This window comes from Scleropages formosus, chromosome 8 (genome assembly GCF_900964775.1).
Source record: "Scleropages formosus chromosome 8, fSclFor1.1, whole genome shotgun sequence".
Lineage (NCBI taxonomy): Eukaryota > Metazoa > Chordata > Actinopteri > Osteoglossiformes > Osteoglossidae > Scleropages > Scleropages formosus.
Window position 1 is genome coordinate 30,783,445 of NC_041813.1, and position 18,041 is coordinate 30,801,485.

The 18,041-nt window shown below is 49.9% G+C and overlaps 2 protein-coding genes across 3 annotated transcripts in view; one reads left to right on the forward strand and one right to left on the reverse strand.

The window, feature by feature from the left end:
* Window positions 1-229: 229 nt before the first annotated feature.
* On the reverse strand, window positions 230-2,141 carry hexim1 (HEXIM P-TEFb complex subunit 1). The gene has a single exon (XM_029254283.1). The coding sequence runs from the start codon at window positions 1,809-1,811 to the stop codon at window positions 681-683; it is 1,131 nt and encodes a 376-aa protein (XP_029110116.1). The 5' UTR covers window positions 1,812-2,141; the 3' UTR covers window positions 230-680.
* Window positions 2,142-2,978: 837 nt separating this feature from the next.
* The window catches only part of LOC108941601 (1-phosphatidylinositol 4,5-bisphosphate phosphodiesterase delta-3-A-like), a 30,042-nt gene continuing 14,979 nt past the window's right edge, over window positions 2,979-18,041 (forward strand). Inside the window, exon 1 of one of the 2 annotated variants that reach the window (XM_029254115.1) lies at window positions 2,979-2,993. Coding sequence is in view for 1 of the 2 variants with exons in the window: in XM_029254114.1 (XP_029109947.1) it covers window positions 11,013-11,085 (73 nt within the window). In the remaining variant the exon portion in view is untranslated. Of the gene's footprint in view, window positions 2,994-10,835; window positions 11,086-18,041 lie in introns of those variants that run through there. The other variant, XM_029254114.1, reaches the window with a different exon arrangement.

Genomic DNA, 18,041 nt, shown 5'->3' on the forward strand with positions numbered 1-18,041 from the left:
CCCTTCCACACTCAGCTATTGTAAAATGCCTGGGTAACATTTTGTCATCTGTGGACAGTGGATTTGTTTACTTTTCATTTTGCTCCCAGTTTAACATCACTTCCCAACTGATCCTGTTTAATTCTTTCTCCCACTTCAGACCACCTCCTGACACACCCATTTACTAAGGTAAACTAAGTACAGCGGAAAGTAGCAGCACCGAAGGTGCTCTTAATGAAAGGTCACACAATAGGTTTTGCATTTGTATTTCTGTATTTACAAATGTAATAACATTTTTCTGAACGTCTAAGACGAGTCTTCCACAAAAAAAGTTAAATTACAGGGAGTCATAATGCAACGACTCGGGGACTCGAGTACATTCTACACATTAGTCTTTAACAAGGAAACATTGACAGAACACCACTTTCATCCCCAGTTGTAATGTTTTTAAAAATAAAAAATAAAGTGTGTCATTTGTATACTCGCACAATTTCAATGAGACCTGAAGGAAGTTGTCCTGTAAAAAAAAAAAAAAAAAATGAGAAAGAATCTGGTGTTGTAACGAGTGTTGCGGTGCAGTTCGGATAGTCCAAGGCCGTATGAAACCGCTTATAGAAAACTCGCCACCTTTGTTTGTTGCTGTTTTAAATACAAGTTTAAATCCAAAAGTTGCCCAACCCCCACTCCTCCCCCCCCCGCCCCTATTCGTGCTCGCCAGACCCGACGCGCCCGCGCTCGCGCTCCTTCCACTGCTGGTTCTGCGCGCGCAGCTCGTCGTTCTGCGCCCGCAGCCGTTCCAGTTCGCTCTCCAGCTCGCGGAGCCGGCACGCGCCCCCAGTGCCCGCGCCCGCGTCCCCGTCCCCGTCCGCGGCGCTCCTGCTGTGCCGCAGCCGGTTGTTCTCCTCCTCCAGGCGCGACATGCACTTCTCGAGCTCCAGGTACTCGCGCACGAGCTCCTGCTTGGTCATGTTCTGCAGGCTCTCCACGTGGTAGCGCTCGTAGGTCTCGGAGAAGTCCCGCTGCAGGAACTCGCCGCCCGCGCGGCCGATGCCGTCGCTGCCGCCGCCGCTGCCGTCCTCGTCGTCCTCCTCGGGCTCGAAACCGTCCTCCTCGCTGGCCGTATCCTCGGAGCGCGAGGCGCCCAGGAAGCGGCGGCACGCGAGCTCCGTGTTAAGGTCGGGCTCCTCGCGGTCGTGCTCCTCCATCAGGAACTGCGTGGTGTTGTAGGGGGCCACCGGGAGGCCCTTGGCGAACATCTCGGCTCGCACGCGCGCCGCGCGCGCCGTCTCGCGCTCGTCCAGCTCCTTCTTCTCCTCCCAGGACAGCTTGAAGTAGGGCTTCCAGCGGCGCTTCTTCTTGGACGGCCGCCGCCGGTGTCTCTTCTTGCCGAGGCGCGCGTCGCCCGCGTGCTGCTGGCGACCCCCGGAGGAGCCCGCGCTCGTCCGCGCCAAGCGCCCGCCGCTCTCCCCCTGCACCTGGCTCAGCGTCTCCTCGCTGGGGCCGTCGCCGCTGTTGCCGTGAGCGACGAGCGCGCCCTCGCCGGCGGCGTCCGCCTCTGGCTCGCGCCGGGGCTTACTGACGGCGGGGAACTTGGGGTGCGCGTTCCCGACCGCCAAGCCCGGACACACCTCCTGCCTGTTCCACGCGCTTTCCGCGGCCGTGCCTCCGCCGCCGTCGTCCGCTTGTTGCCCGCTGGCGCAGCGCCCCCTGTCGGCGCAACGCAGCCCTCCGTTCTCATTGGCTGCGGGATGCTCCAAAATCGCAGCGCTCCCACCTGAAGGGGCATGAGAACTTTTCGGGTGATGGATCTTCTGCTCGTCAGCTTCTGACATCCCGCGGGAAAAGTTGCCCAGCCTAGCGCGCGCCTCAGCACTTCCTCGGCGAATCCAAGAAGCGACGTCTTCGTCGGGACTCTCTCTTCTAAAAGATATTTCTCCGCTGCGAAGTGTTATCCCGATTGCACAAAAAGTAAAAGCTGCTCATTTTAAGCAAGTCAGACTCAAAGGCAAACTTGTCCCGATGCCCGCACTTGCTCGTTAAAAGGGTTCGTCAGAGGTGCCGTTAACTACAGTTAACTCTTTCGGTGCTGAGCAAAGTTGCTCAACTCCCTTAACTTCAACCACGTCTCTACAACAGTCTCCAAGTGTACTACTACAAAAACAGGAATCCTTGTTTATATATGGACTGCGAGGCGGTCGATGCGCATGCGGAACCTCTTCTGCGACACGGCTTTATGGGAAGTGTAGTTTAGACGCGCCGCTGAGAACTGAAAAATGCCCCTTTAAGAACTACTTGGTCCAGAATCCCGGTGTCTGTAGCCAATATGTGAGCCAATCGCATTTTACAATACTGGGTCGACAAGACCCGGCCCTTCTCAAATGCCATTGGCTTAGAAAGTGGGTGCACTGTTGCTAAGCTTTAACTGTACGACAATTGGTCTTTTTGACAGTCAATCAAAAATCTTGTCTCCCTATAAGGAACGCGGTTCAGGCCAATCTCTTGGGCTGTACCTCGTACAGAAAAGGGGGGGAGCTGTAGGCCTTGTTCTAAAATGAAATGCGCTCGTGGAAAAGGTATACGTGATTCGGGTGCCAACCTAATGTAGTCAAGAACTCAGAAGCTCGGGCAACTGTGTTTTAATTTCTGCCGTTCAGCAATGGACTGTGTTCCTGCTGTCTCAGGGAGGTAGCTGTCCCCCCTCTCTCGGAGCACAAATGAAACGCCTCTACGAGCATAAACTAGTTCCCTCTTGATTTTGTATGTTACAGGAATAAACGTTAGTGAAAGCTCCAAGCGGCAATTGATAACCATCAGGCAGCGGTTCAGCGAATTTTCTAGCTCTGCCGGATTTCACAGCGGCAGCCTGCACTGGAGATCTCGGGTGCTGTGGCGGAGCGATATGAGTTGTCCGCCCTGTCGTCTCGCGCTGAAAGGAAGCGCAGGGAGATACGAGCGGTTGTGCCGCGGACGGAGCGCTCGACTGCGAAACGAAGTAACCGGGTGTTAGTTACCTGGTTAGTTGCAGCGTTTTCCCACCTGTGCTCGTGTGGACGCTTCCTTTGCTCACTCTTGTTTCAAGAGGCAGAATTTCGATTATTAGCGGTGTTCCGATGTGATAAGCAAACACGAAATCGCGAGCTTCTCGACCCTTCTTTCAGTTTCTGGTAAAGGACTCGCCCACTCACTCGGCAGTGTGTTCGGTTAACTGGTTCGTCAGGCTTTTGCGCCCGAACCCGAACGCTGTGCGCTACTGTAAACCCTGTAAATGTAACCTTACGTTACAGGCCTGAGAAGCGCTCAAAAGGAGGAAATGCAGCAAGGAGCAGCTGAGCTGGTGTCCTTGTGCACAGCGGGCGTCTGACATCCTGGAGGCGCCGACACTTCCAGTATAACCCAATAAACCACTTTAACTCCTGCTCTTAATGGAAAGAGAACACAGTAGTAGGAAGGCGCTCCATGTTCCCTTTGCTATGACCGAACGGTGGCACGGTGACTGGGAAAAGAGCCGGGCCACCGCTCGCACACGGTGTTTTAGGTGTCCTTTTCGTGCTGAGCCTTGCAGTGTGGAAAGGAAGGGGATTAGCCTCTCCTTATTTTTATTTCAATGATCACGGTAAATAAGGTACCGGTGGGATCTCACCCGGGACGCACCGACTGCGGGACGACCGCTCGGGCCCAGCGGGTCACGAGCGCGACGTTACTGCTCGGCTCTTGTGGTCAGAAAGGCATCGGTTCGAGTCCCTGTCCTGCTTTTTGTACCCTGGACTGAGGTACTTGACCTCAGCTGATAGAGTAAGAATGAGTGCGGCACAAATGGGTCGAATCGTTGTAAAGTTGACCGTCTCGCATTGTAAGTTGCCTGGATAAAGGCGCTGGTTAAATAAATAATCAGTCGTAACCATGGCATCGCCGCTTATTTGCTTCGTCCACCGAGAAAAGAAGCTTGGATTCCTAACGAGATAAACGTTTTCGTCTAGTGAGGCGTTTTCGTATCCTTGAAGTTGAAGAGGGGGGTCCTTGCGTTGGACCATGCAGTAAAGTTGTCAGTGTTAAAGGGGTTCAGCGAGAGTTGAATCAAACACTCGTGGACTACATAAACCGTGTTTACTGTAGTTCGCTGTTTAACTTGGTATTGTTGTGTGCTGTAACAGGAACTGATAACTTCTAGGGAATCATCACCGGAGCGATAAAGTCCCGGCGAGGAAAGGGAGAACTGAAAGAACGCTATGGGGTTGTTCATTCACTTGTCATCTGAGACAGTAGTTAAGTATAGATGTGTGGCTAAGAGCTGAGTAATTTGTGGATGGTCATCTTTATTCATACCGATAATGGATTTGCTGCATTTAACCAGTGTAGGACTCTTTGGTTCTTGTTATTGGGCTGTTTTTGTTCTGTTCTGGAATATTCTTGTTAAACTGTGACTGCAAGTCTTATTTTTTTGCAGTAAAATAGACTTCCGTTCATTCGTTGTCGGTAACTGCTTGTCCTCCACAGGGCCGTGGTGGGCCGGAGCCAATCCCAGAAACAGAGGGCGTGAAGTAGGGTACTCCCTGGGGTGGGGTCGCACTCTCACGCACTGATTTGTGAATGATTCCCCTGTTCATGGGGGGTTATTGATGTTGGGTGAATTAATGGATTTTAAAGTTGATGTTGGTTTCTTGAAAATCAATCAGGGACTTTGGCACAAAATCAAAGGAGACAGGAATGTAATAATGTTCACAATGAGGTTATAAAGCAGAATTGTGTTGTTTTATTACTCTGTTTAATCGTAGGTGTTGGAATACCAGCGCACAGCAAAACCAAATCTCCTGCTGAATGAGTTCTCAATAGGTGTGTTCAACGCCGAGTGTGGAAACGGTGACGGGAGCAGTTTTGTGTCCCCGTGTCCAAACACGAGAGCTAAAGAGTATATTTTTTGCCTCCATTCGACGCTTAAGGTCACGGCAGTTGAAAGTAAAGCGATCGGGATCTTAAAGAAGGGAATTTTGTCCTACTGGTCACTTTTTTATGCTTCTGAACACAGGGCAAAGTGTGATGACGTGTTTTAACTAACTGCGGTTTTAGGAAGAGTAAAGCCTTCGTTATTCAGTCTCTAATTTGGAAATCTGTGTTTGACCTAAACTGTTTTGATTCTGTTTTATGTCATTTTAGGGAGAAGGTTGCATGCGGACAGAAAGCAGTGTGACGAGCCTACAAGTTGTGTTCAAAAACAAGCTCTTGAGTTCATTATTCGTTCCTCTCCTTCCTTTTAGAATTTAGTGGTTAAAGGTTGTTATTTGACAGCGTGCCGTTTTCTTCCCATTAAAGGGAGTTTTTTTTTTTTTTTGAATATGTACTTTGTGAACAGTGGTAGTTCTACAGGAAGTGAAATTGCACTAATTGTCTCGAGATTTTGAAATTTCATTGGTTTCTAGGTGTAAAAGAATTGCCTTGAGTTGATTTCCACACAGCGCAGATTATTTTTCCTGCGTCTTGTCTGTGACTCTAACTGCTCTGTAGGGATTTAGTGTGCTGAAGGACTCCACAGCTACACTTGCTTTGTGAAGGAAGACACAGAATTATGAGCCACACACACACACACAGAGGCAGACGGGCTCTGCCCGGTTCTCCTTCCGAGACATCAGATGCCAGGGAATTCCTCTCAACTGCAACACCAGCTCTTTCTCGCGATGCCCCAAGCTTCTCTGCACCCAGCGCAGCCGTCGAGGCATCTGTCGTGTCGCACGCAAGCCGTCGGGCAGCTGTTACCGGCAGCCATGTCTGCTGTCTTTGTTTCAGTTTTGCCTCTTGCGTTCCATCTCCATCCGTGCGCACGTGAAGTCGCGGTGCGACTCCAGACACGGGTCGCTTACTACAGGGCTGTGAACTCAGCTGGGCCGAGCCGGACGTGTTCGTGTTGGACACGGGCGTGGAGGAGCGTGTCGCTTTGCAGTTGTGCGGCATGTCTGAAGCAGTTAGACGTGGACTTACGCCAGCCCTCGCTGTCCATCGGCCGTGCTCCGTCCCTCACTGGGGCTCCGATCTGCCCTCGGTCCTCGCTATTTGAGATCAAGAGCACTCTTATATTCATGGTAAATATCCTCTTGTCCATTTCAGGGTCGGAGTAGTCTGGAGTCTATCCCAGAATGAGGATATGAGGTAGGTACACCCTGGACGAAATGCCAGTGCCACGGAGGGCAAACACACACTCATTCACAGATACACACAGTGAGGTTAATTGAGTGGCTTTGGCATGTGAGAGGAATCTCTTGGGGTGGTAGTGAGAACATGCGTGCCGTGCACAAATTGAGCTAGATTCGCACCCACGTCCCAACCGCGGCTCAGCAGCGCGAGGCACCGGAGCTCTGCGCTGCCACACGGCTCGAATTGGGAACAGCTTGTGGGAGAGTGGTGACTGCGTTTTTTTTTTTTTTTTTTTTTTCTCTTCTCATACGGACGGAGGCTCAAGTTTCACCCTGTTGCAGCATCATCCTTTATTTCCTGATGAGGGAACGTCTGAGTGCGGGTCCAGCTTTGGGCCGCGTCTCCGGAGCCGGACGGGGAGGCGGGCAGGTCCGCGTGCCTGGACAGGAATACCACAGTTCCTGAAGTCCAGCCAGGGAGGATTATGGGACATGGGGTAATGTCACATTTTGGATGTGTCGCCAAGTGAGAAGGTCACTCCCTTGTCTTGATGCTTAAAGGTGGAGGGTAGGTTTGCAAAAAGTGTGACAAAACCTGTTACCGCGCTTGTCTCCTGCCACCTTCTGGGGTTTTCATCTGCGTGATACCTTAGCGTGACCGTTCCTTGCCGTTCCTGTGTTCTTCGCCTGTAGTCCACACTCCCAGCATGCCCCGCTCCCTCTACCTGGAGCCTGTCCAGCTCCTACGCCCTGACGCGCAGCCGTCTTCGGCTCGCTCAGCGGAGAGGCGCTTCGGAGCGAAGGGCTAATCTCCTGTTTTTGTTGCTACGTGGAGTGGAGACGGGCCCCGTCCCCAGGCGTGCGCCCTCGCCCCTCGCAGCTGCAGAGAAAGGAAATCTCTGCTCGCCGGGGGGTCCGCCTGCTCCCGACGAGTGCTGAACATGCACGGGCGCACTGGAACAGAAAGGGAGCGCATTCCCGTCACACACGGGAGTGTAAACAGTGGAACGCCCCCCAAAGGCCTTTGTCCCGTGGAATTGACTGCAGCAGCAGCGTGAAGTAGGTGCGGGTAAAATGGCTGTTCACCACGTTTTTGGAATTTGTCCCTGCTTCCTCTGGAGGCTTCTTGCCTCCTGTGTCCCCTTCGTCGAAGTGGTCCTGCAAACACGTTTATGCAACGGCCATAATTAGATGTTTGTTTTAGTCGGCGTTGCAGCTAATATGTATTTTTATCCCTTTGTACTTTTCACACGCTGTCCAGTTAACGGTTAATTTGATTTCACTTCGATCCCTTGAATTCGGAGGAGTTTTAGGAATACAAGCGCACTGAAGCGAAGACTTTTTGGAGAATAACAGGAAGTCCAAACTCCTGATTTAGTTGACAGGGTTGCGGAGGCGTGCGAGTGAAGCTAATAAATTAGACACCGGTGTTTTAGTGCTTTATAATAAAGCTCTCTGTGTGTGTGTGTATGTATGTATATTTTTATGTATTTTTTTTTTTTTAAATTACTTTAAGCAAGACCTTATTCCACAGCATGCTGCTCTGTTACCCTGCTTTGCTGAGGTCGTACCGCAGTTTACTCCTGAAAAGAGGAACAGCTGTTGTGTCCTGCAGACCCAGTTTGGTCACTCCATTCCAAGACACTTTTCCAGATTGTTCCTGCAGTCCAGATACACTGTCAGTTGACACACACCAGATCAGCAGCGCTTGCAAACTATTATTTTGTTGCCCGCCTGGGGAATATATACAAAATAACCTGCAATTTTGTCTGTTTGTCTGTAGAAATTAAGGGCAGATGGGTTTGAGCGCTCTGGCGTACTACAGCAGGGCCCTTCACATTTGTGTCCTTAACCACGCTGCCTCCTGCTGCCTTACAGGTAGTGTTTCTGCCCTTCACATGTGACCAACCATGAAGGAAAAGTCTCAGCATCCTCCACCGCTCTCTGGGATTATCACCAAGCTCCTCTCAATGTATTATTAGGGGAAAGGAGGCCATTCTGCAGACTGACCCTGAGGTGCTAACAGCATCAAGAGATGAGGTTATAATGTATATGTGACACTACTATGAGGAGGGAAGGATATTCATATTTGCAATATTCCACCATCAACCCTCCTACTGTGAATAACTGCAATAGCAACATCCTCCCTCTGCCTATAGGATCTACTCTACCTCCTGGTGAAGGTCAATATATGAAAAATTTGTCTTGAGGTTACACCCCCAAAGCTGTTTGTTTTGAGCTGCATGGCAGTGTAGCAGGTAGTGCTGGTACCCCACGGCACCTAGAATGTGCGATCGGACACAGGTTTGCGCGCGTTTCCGGTCACGATAAACATGTTGTGAGAAGGTGTGGCTCCCCTCGCGTGGACTGGCATCCCGTTCAGGTTGTACCCTCTTTTGTACACTGCCTCACAGCCTGTCCTTGCAGGATAAGGTCTGAACTACGGTGACCCTGCATGGGACCAGCAGTTATTGATGGTGAAAGACACTGTTTGCTGAAGCCTTGAGATTGGGTCCTGCCTCCCCCCAAACAAGTCCTCAGTGAGCCCATCACATGCAATGAGCCCGAAGCACCATGAGGAGCTGTGTGTCACATCCAGTGTCCGTGTCTCTGAAAGGGAATCACACGAGGATTTGTGGGCGAAGCCAGGCTGATGTGGCCGTAATCTCCATGTCTCGGAAGGTGTGACAGCCGGATCTTTCCGCGGAGCCCTGTTGAGCCTCCAGGGAAAGGCGTGTTCCTCTCCAGGAGCAACCTGGCCCAGGTCTTGAAGCGTGCCAACGCTGTAAGGCTCTTTCCGGGCCGGGCCCATCCCCCGGAGGATGGCATCCTCTGGAGCTCCAGATGAGCTCTATCTTTCCTAATTGGTCTGCTTATGCCACCGACGACACCGATTAAGCCCTTCTCCCGCAGTCATGTGGCGCCAGGCGAACCGCGCTACGCTTTTGTGCAGGAACCCGAGACATCATGCTTTGCTGCACTTTTCAGAAGGCTTGGAATCATGACAATAATAATATTAAAATCACCGTCCTACTGGTTGCAGGTGAGAGAGAAACTGCCCGTCGCACGCGGCCCAAAAAGTCTAGACTGATGATCAATAATTGAGCTCGCGAGGAATTCTTTTGAGCATCTGTGTAAATACGCAAGGTTGATTGACACACCCGTAAAAGACGAATTCACAGCGGCAGCATGACATCGAAGCACGAACTGAGTAAAGTACACGGAGCGCTGCCATCGATGGCGACTCACTTGGTCTGACGCCTGCGCTTACCATGCCTGTCCCTACAAGCACTTGGACACTTCTGTGGAATCGGCTTTCGGGGTTTAGTTGGATGGTACAGGAACCTGGTCACTGCAGTCAACATACACGTACAGTACCTGCAGGTTTTAGCTGCATAACACACTTCTCGTTTACTGATTTACCGAACGGTGCACTTTGAAATGTTGGCAGTTTGCTTTGAATTGTGGTAATAAACTTTGCGAAGGGCAGGAGTGTTGCTGTGGGAAGCGGGCTGACGTTGTTTCACCGCACATTGTAACTCTGGGTGAGGCTCAGATGCACCGGTCCCGTTGGTTATTTCCTCCGTCAGAGGACCAGGGTGCATTTGGTCTTGCGCGATTGAAAAATGTGTCATCTGTAGTAATAAAGAGCCATCCAGAGGACCGTCAGTGGCCGGAATTACGCGAATCAGATCGCCGTTGAATTATCTCTACTTGGAGGGAAGGTGGAAGCGGTTGTGGGTGTTATAAAGTGCTGACCCAAGCTACCTACTGGAACATTGGTATCCCTGGTCTCAATCATAAGACCTGGGGCAACAATTTCAATCAAATTACCACGGCTGATGCCACCAAATTGCAGTTTTAGAGCTGTGAATAATTGTGTTACTTTTGCCTGTTCAGTACAGCTATACGCTCTTATCCATATGACGGCTCAGAATGTCCTGGCAGTTGTTGTAGAATTGGCGGGTTTTGCAGACATTGATAGATATATCGTCCATGTGTTCTCCATTGGTTATATGTAATCGGTAACAGATGTGATGCTGGTTTCGGGTTGCAATACAACGGGGGTTTGCAGATTCTGGTCTTAAACAAACTTGAGATGTTGAGATAAACTGAGAAAGTTGCTTGATGCTGAATATTTTAAAAAACTAAAGTGTACTACACTAACCTTTGATGGTTACCTTGTTTTGAGCCTTGCACTCCGTATACTACAGTATGAATAACCTGGCGTGTCACTGTCGTTTTGGCCACAAGAGGGCGCCAGAGGCGAATATTGCAGCCTTGTTTCCGTGCAGTTGTAGATCAATACAGTTTTGGCCACCAGGGGGCACCAAAGATGAAGAAATTCACTTGGGCGACACCTCAGAGCTTTGTGAAGCGCACTGATTTGATTCCTCCAGAAAGTTCTCAAAACCGTAGACCAGTTTAAAGGTACTTATAATTATTTACCCACTTATACCGCTGGGTAATTTCACTGGAGCACTTTACGGAAAGTTCCTTGCTTGAAAGTACTACAGTTGGAGGTGGGATTCGAACCCGTACCCGATTTATGCGTCTAAACAGTTCTAAGGAGAACTCCGCTAGCTGCCCCCTTTCCAACCCAGTTAATGAAGCGAGACAAGGGAACATCTCCGCGTGTGGGCAGACATGGGGTGGAGGGGTTCCGCGCGGCGCTCGCACCCTGCTCTGCCTTACCAGTGCCGGGCGGAGGGGGTGGGAAGGGGGTGGGGAGAGGGGTGTTGGGAGGGAGGGACCTGCTCGAGCACCACTTGAACCCGCAGCCAGGCTTAGAAACGCTCCAGACTGCGACTCGACGCGCGGGTGCCTGCGGACGGCGCGCCCACCTGAGGGCTCGTGTGCGCGCACCTCCGTGTTGTAAAAGCAAGGGAACGAACGGGCGACGGGAGCACCATGCTGGGGAGGACTAAGAAGGCAGAGGACGCGGACAGAGACGCTGTCGCCGATGACCCCCTCAGGAAACTGGGTACGAGATATTTTCCAACTTTCTCCAACTTAGTTTCTCCAACTTCCTCTAACTTTCTCCAGCAGTTCGCCACTGCGCGATTTCACCTCCGGACTCGAATAACGCGCAGTGATTTATTTTATGTGAGGCGATAAGCCGGTCCTTTAGCTCCTCGTCCGCGCTCTCCTCATCCTCCTGTGTTAGTAAACAGCAGCAACAACAAAAAAAAACTTGTCTCGAAAGCGGCCGTCTGATGCCGGCCCGGGGTTCGACGACGGGAGCGCGCCCGCGTGCCCGTTCGGCGGACGAGGACCCACTGGAAATCATGTCGCGCGCGCTGGGAGGACGGGATTTTGTCAGCTGTAGGTCTCAGAGAGTCGCACCTTCACTGTAATCTCTGGCCTGCTTTATTGCTTACCATTATTGCAATAATTTGTTGTTATTATTATTATTATTGCTTTACAGTTTTATAATGTGAATCAGCAACACATGGGTTTTGAAAAAAGCACTGGAAAAATAATAAGTGAAGTTGAGTAATGGGACCATAAGGGTGACAAAAATCCTGGCTGCAGTGAGCGCACTCATATATAGTGTATTCTATTTTACGTTCGACTAGAATAATATATACAGTATATTCATATGCTGTACAAAACACTTATTTATATATAAATGTATAGCCATATGCACACAACAGAATATATATATTATATAATATAGCATATATTTACACATCCATGCTACAGAACATTTATGTATAACTATATGTATATGTCTGTATGCACATTCTGTTCTAAAATATTATTATTGTACTAGTGTTTAGGGGAGTGTGGTGGCGCAGCGGCTTTGGCTGCTTCCTGCTTGCTGGTGAGTTTGGGGTTCGAGTCCTGCTTGGGGTGCCTTGTGACGGACTGGTGTCCCCTTGCACCTCGTGTTGTCGGGTTAGACTCCAGCTTACCACGACCCCATTCAGGTCAAGCAGTTTCAGACTGTGTGTGTGTGTGTGTGTGTGTGTCCGTCCTGCAACCATTCAAATGTCCCACCTACCCAGTAGGTTTAGTACCCCAGATTGCATGTGTGTGTTGTGACTTGCAGTCATGTGTAGATGACGTGTCCCGCGGCTTCTCTACTCCTTGAGCCGGTGTCTGAATCACTGCCCTCCCAGGGGTCGGGCCTCGCAGGCCGAAATAAAGGGAACGAGAAACGACGCAGACGACGTCTGAAACCCGCGCGGCTCGCAGCGCGTTGGCGCTCGCAAAGCGTCACATGTCGCTGTGTCACATGTGTGGTCCTCTTAGTTTGAGGGCTGATTTCTGCTGAATTCATCCAGCGACGGCTTTGTTAGTTTCCCCTCATAATGCAGTGCGTGCACCCTGTAAAGTATGGTAACCCCTTTTGTCCCCTGGTTTTACCATGAAACGATCATCTGATGAAAATCAGCGTTTCCCATGTGACACGATATGTGTGTAATGACCAATTGCAGATGTTGCTTTAGAGGAAATCGTGTGTGTGGTAGAAACGCAAGTAGTGCAAGTCCGTAGAATCAGTGTAAATCATAGTAATTTATTCACCCTGTAAGCTAACTGTAAGATTTAGATGTTATGAGTTTATTTTAATATTTCATACTGGAATGATGACCCTCCCTACAGGGTCCACACACTCTGAAGCAGCACACTAAGTGTGGGACAGCTGGTAGTGCTACTGCCTTTGGCTCTAAAGGTTGCAGCTTCAAATCCCCGTTGCAGCTGTAGTACCCTTGAGCAAGGTACTTACCGTAAAATTGGTCTGGTAGAATTACCATAATTGCTGTTTAAGTGGGTAAATAATAGTGAGTGAGACACCTGGGAGAAAAGCGGGATAAATGGAGGTGTGTGTTCTCGAGGCTCTTGACACACTGCTGTTTCGAGTGCTGTGGCTGCACTCTGGTTTAACTCGTGTCATCGCGGAGGGCCGATCAACACCGCAACGCGCGCTCCGTCTCCAGAAGCGGTTCCCCAGGGTGTCATTGTCAGGAGGCAGAAGCGGTGCAAACGCACTTTGCCACCGAACGCGGTCACTGGGCTGGCCAGGTCGCTATGTGTCCAAGCCGGGGCGACCTTTTCCCTCCCGGTCTTGGCGGCTGCGGCGACGGAGCTGAAGCGTTATTTCTAAAGGGAGGGTCGCAGGCCTGGAATTCAACAAAAGGGACCAAAGTGGGGGGCCAAAGGGGATTGGGACATTAAAGCTGGCTGGACTGGAAATAGCGTGTTGTTTAAGTGGCGGCCGGGAAGCCATCGCCCAAGAAGGGGAATGGGGGGGTATTTCGGGAGATCGCTTACACAGAAACACCTCGATCAGCATCGCGTCGTAAACTTGATACCGAGTCCGTGGCGACGTCACACCAATGAAACGTCTGCTGGCGTATGTGTGAGCTCCCCCACCCCCCCGAGGGCCATGGCCAATCATGAATATGTATGCATTTATTTATTTATTTATTTATTTATCTGCCAGATGTCCCCAATTAAAGCAATTTTTCTCTCTTTCCTCGTGAGCAGGAAAGCGTAAGCGACGGGGACTTGACGACTTGAACGAGTGCAGAAACCAGCACGCTTCACATTTACATACCAAAGGAGGCTTTGAGGTTCCTCCACTGAGCCCAGGCAAAAAGATTAAAGACAAATGTAAGGTAAAAATAGGTGCTGGAAAATTGTGAGTTTTGTTTGTTTACAAATAAAAAAAAAATAAACAGTCGCAGCAGGGTGGATATGTGTGTTCTGTTTGCTGCCCCCCAAATATGGGCCATATGTTGGAGTCTCAATTTCCCCAAATTTTTTGACTTCCGGAGGACAAAGGGTGCAAACCTGTTTCTTCTGGGTTCATCGGTTCTCATGAGTTCTCGTCTGGGCTTTGGATCGGAGCATAATTTTTGTGCGGCGATGCCAGTTGAAAGAATGAAAGTCATTGCATTTCACTGTGCATTTGCACAAATACCCTCTGTTTACCACAAAATTGTTATTTAATGAGAATCAGTGTTTCTCGTGTGACACAATAGGTGTGTAATGACCAATTCCATATGTAGCTTTAAATATATACATTTACGCTGGAAAACTCCGTCAATTTTGACTCCGGTGTGATGTTACCGTAAAATTACCATGCAGTTTTGACCGAGTATTCCAGTGTAAATGTTATATACTTGAATGGAAGAAATGCAGAACATTGTGGGCAAGATGCTTTAGTCGCTCTTGTTATTTTCCCATTTTAACAACGATGTTTGTCATTAAACTTCACGGTCAAGGGCTTCGTTCGCACCAGGGAGGCCCGGCGCCTGTCAAAACTCGCTGAACTTTTGTTGCCGCTTTCAAGTCTTGTGTTTCTTCTCAGCGTGACAAATTCTTGTCAGTGAGGGGCGTTGTCACGAACACGTACCGGGGGCGTAGTCAAAATCGAGGGCCGTCGGACCGGTTTCCTGAGCCTGTTGTGTGCGACACAAAAGGGAGGACGGCGTGAGACCCCGACTGAAAACACACTCCCGTCCATAGTTCATGGCCTTGAGAGGAGTGTATGCCTGGTAGTGGGCGTGGCAGTGTCATGTGTGGGGCTCCCATGCGCCCTTTTCCCACACGTATTTCCTGTAGTCCGCAGGAGGTCGTGTGCCGATGCTTTCGTGGTCTGCATGCACTGATTTGTTAGAAATGGAGGCAGCTACTAGCATAGTGAAGAGAGCTGCTACTTTTGGGCAGGTTTGAATCTCGCCTCCAGCTGCAAAAAAAAAAAAAAAAAGAGATCCAGCAAGATTACCAAGCTGTATATTGTTGTTGGTACCTTCACATTTATCTGATGCTTTTCTCCAAAGCTACTTACAGTGTTAAGGTACTTAGAGTTATTTACCCATTCATACAGCCAGGTAGTTTTATTGGAGTAATTTAGGGTAAGTACCTTGTTCAAGGGGTACTGCAATCAGAGGTGAGATTCAAACCCGTGACCTTTTGGATCTAAAGGCAGCAGCTCTAATCACTACGCTAACAGCTGTCCCAACGTTACCTTGGCATTGTAAGGTGCTTTGGAGATAAATACGTTGCTGTGGAGATTATTATTAGTCAGATAAATGAATAAATGTGTATATAATTGCAGCTGGAAAGTGCACAGCCTTTCTCGTACTCGGTTTGTATGTTCCATAGTTCATTCCGTTTGCGGAAAATATTGAAAAATGTTTAAGTCATGATGAAATAAGCTTTAATAGTTATTATTATTACTGTATAAATGACCTTTGAGCTAAGCTGGCGATACTGTGTAGGCTTTTTATCAGTAGGCAATATAAAGAGGTCCATCTCCTCTGAACTACATGCAGCTGCATCACTTTCCATAGTTAATAAAAAAGAATTCTTGGCAGAAAAGGAGGAAATGATGACATATCTGCAGGGTGACCTGCTCCTCATTGAGGCCCTTCTTGTTGCCGGTGAGAAGAACCTCGAACTTAGAGAATTGTTAATGTTCTCATCGTTCTGAAGGTTTTGCCCGAGAACGTTTTATTTTTCGTTGCATCATTTGTTCCATCGGTTTCTGGCCCTCGGTTTGCTCTTTGATCGTCGAGCCGCGTTCTTCTTCCACAGCTTTCGTGACACCCTTGGTGATGTGTCGGATTGCACCGTCACGGGTTCGAGTGCCTTTATTGTGTGTGGGCGGAGTTGTGTGAGTAAGGGAATCATTGCCTTTTCACTCCCTCTTGCCCTCATTGTGCCTCTGAAGTTCAGCTTGGGAAGATTTTACTCGTAAATCACACACTTCTCAAAAAGAAGAGAAGAACGAATGGTTAATTGCGTTAACGTCCATAAAATTATAAAACGGCTCAATACTAATACTACACTACCACCATTCAGTGCCCAGCTCCTCAGGAGCAGAGGTGGCAGCAAAGTACACAGTGATGATGGTGATGACGACGACGTTGACGGCGACTCCGTGTCCATGTACGGAACACCGGTGAGTGTCTCCCAGCCTCGGTGACCAGTCTCATAATTGCCAGCAAGGTTTTTTTCGATTCTTTCTAGAATGAATGAAACAGTATTTTTCACTGTGGTCGCATTCTCCGTTCGGGGGTCGGCGTTTTGTGGTCTTTCGGTGTTTCTTGCGTCGCTCCCAGCAGACGTGTCCTCAGAAGTTGCGCTGCCGTTCGCTCCGTTCGTGTCACGAAGGATGTTGGCCAGAGTCTTCCTGGAATTTACCGCGTGTTTATGGGCAACAGAACCTTAAGTGTGCAGGGAGTGTTTGTTCATGTGGAGAAATGTGCAAAGGAGCCTCTCCCTCCCTTTCCCTCTCGCTCGCTCGCTCTCTCTTTCTCTCACACACACCCTTTTAAATATCCTTTCTCACACTTTATTTTACACCCTCTTGACTCTCTTCCACTGCTTTCTCCTACCCAGTAATAACACCACGAGTCTCTCTGCACACCCATTTTTTTCTGGCACATTGCTAATTTCAGATATTTTATGTGAGCTGCATTTATTTATTTATCTGACACTTTTTTCCCCCAAAGCAACTTAGAATGTTAAGGTGTCTACAATTATTTATTTATACAACGGGGTAGTTTTACTGCAGTACCTTTCTCAAGGGAACTACAGCTGGAGCTGGAATTCAAACCTGCAACCTTTGGATCCAAAGGCAGTAGCTGTAGCCTCTACTGTACCAGCTACCTCAACTTTGAGCCTCTTTCGGTGCCCAGCTTGTCAGTAGGATTCAGCGGATTAAAAGCCAGGTTCAGATTTCTTCACGAATCTTGGAATTGTCTTGATCTGACGCCGTTTGCGCAACCTGCCTGGGGAAAAAATCCTGAGCGATTTCACCGCGCTTTGCCTACGGTTGTGTCTCCAAAGGAACTAATCGCTGTCAAGGGGCAAACTGGCTTCCCCGCACGTTCCTCCTGAACTTCCAGCTTGCCGAGCTGCCGTGCCAACCGCGTGTCAAAGCGCATGTCGGCATCGTTCTTCCTGCTCCAGAGGCTCCGGGTTCTTGGACCGGAGGGTCCGCTGACGCCCGAATCCCCTTAATTCGCTCGCAGTTGAGCCTTATTGGAACGCCAAGCTTTGAGCCCCGTGCAGGGCTGCGCTCCAATGCGGTCTTTCTTCCGAAACAAGCCTCTGGAAAAAGGATGCCACCCCTCAGCCTCTGGTTGCTACGGTGAGGGTCCTGCTTGCCCTGGATGTGAAAAGAAATCTTCTGGCTTGCTATTGTACTCGTAAAGGGTCTTAGCAGGGGCTGTGGGCGCGCTGGGGACGGGAGGAATACCGCAGCGGCCGTCCCAGGCCTGCTGAATGCAAGACTGTGTCCCCGTAGCATGAATCATTGGCATGGGGGGGGGTTGAATTTCCATAACAGCCTCGCTTTCTTGGACTCGGGGCCAGGACTGTACAGACAGCCGCTCCATGACTTGTCCCGGTTTATTTTCGTCCCTCCTCGCGCAGCAGAGTGGTTTTCAGACGGCATGGCATGGGCGAGGTGCGCGGGCGAAGCCGAACGGGATTACGCACCGGGGTCAACCGAGGCGCTTGTCCGCCGACCCGACGTGCACGCGCATCTCCTGCTTCTGAATGGTGGCAGGAACCACGGGGCAAGCGTGTTGCGGAAATAATCTGAGGTCACAGCCTGCGACCCGCGATGCGGCGATGGTTCGGGAGCGGCGACACGGAGAAGATCGTGTTGCGTCACTATGCAGGATAGAGCCGAGACCCTAGATCTCCGTGAATGTCCTGGATTTGGCTCCCTGATACCAGTCCTTCCTTCCTGACCGCTGGCAGTAAACTAGTAAATTCCGCAGTCCGCTTCTTATCTGAGCCGAGACGCGGTATCTCCGATACAAAAGCGTCCCGGCAGCCTTTGCATTTCTGGTTCTTCGTGTCTCCACTCTGTTTGTGTGCACTGGTGGAGCAAAAACATTCCGCAGTCTTCATTTGTGTGCTTTGTAATATGGTAACTCCCACGTTACATAGCTGGTAGCGGTTGGAGCTCCT

What these genes read in the sequence shown, in the direction of transcription:
- hexim1 (XM_029254283.1), bottom strand. Translation starts at nt 1,811, where the DNA reads ATGTCAGAAGCTGACGAGCAGAAGATCCATCACCCGAAAAGTTCTCAT.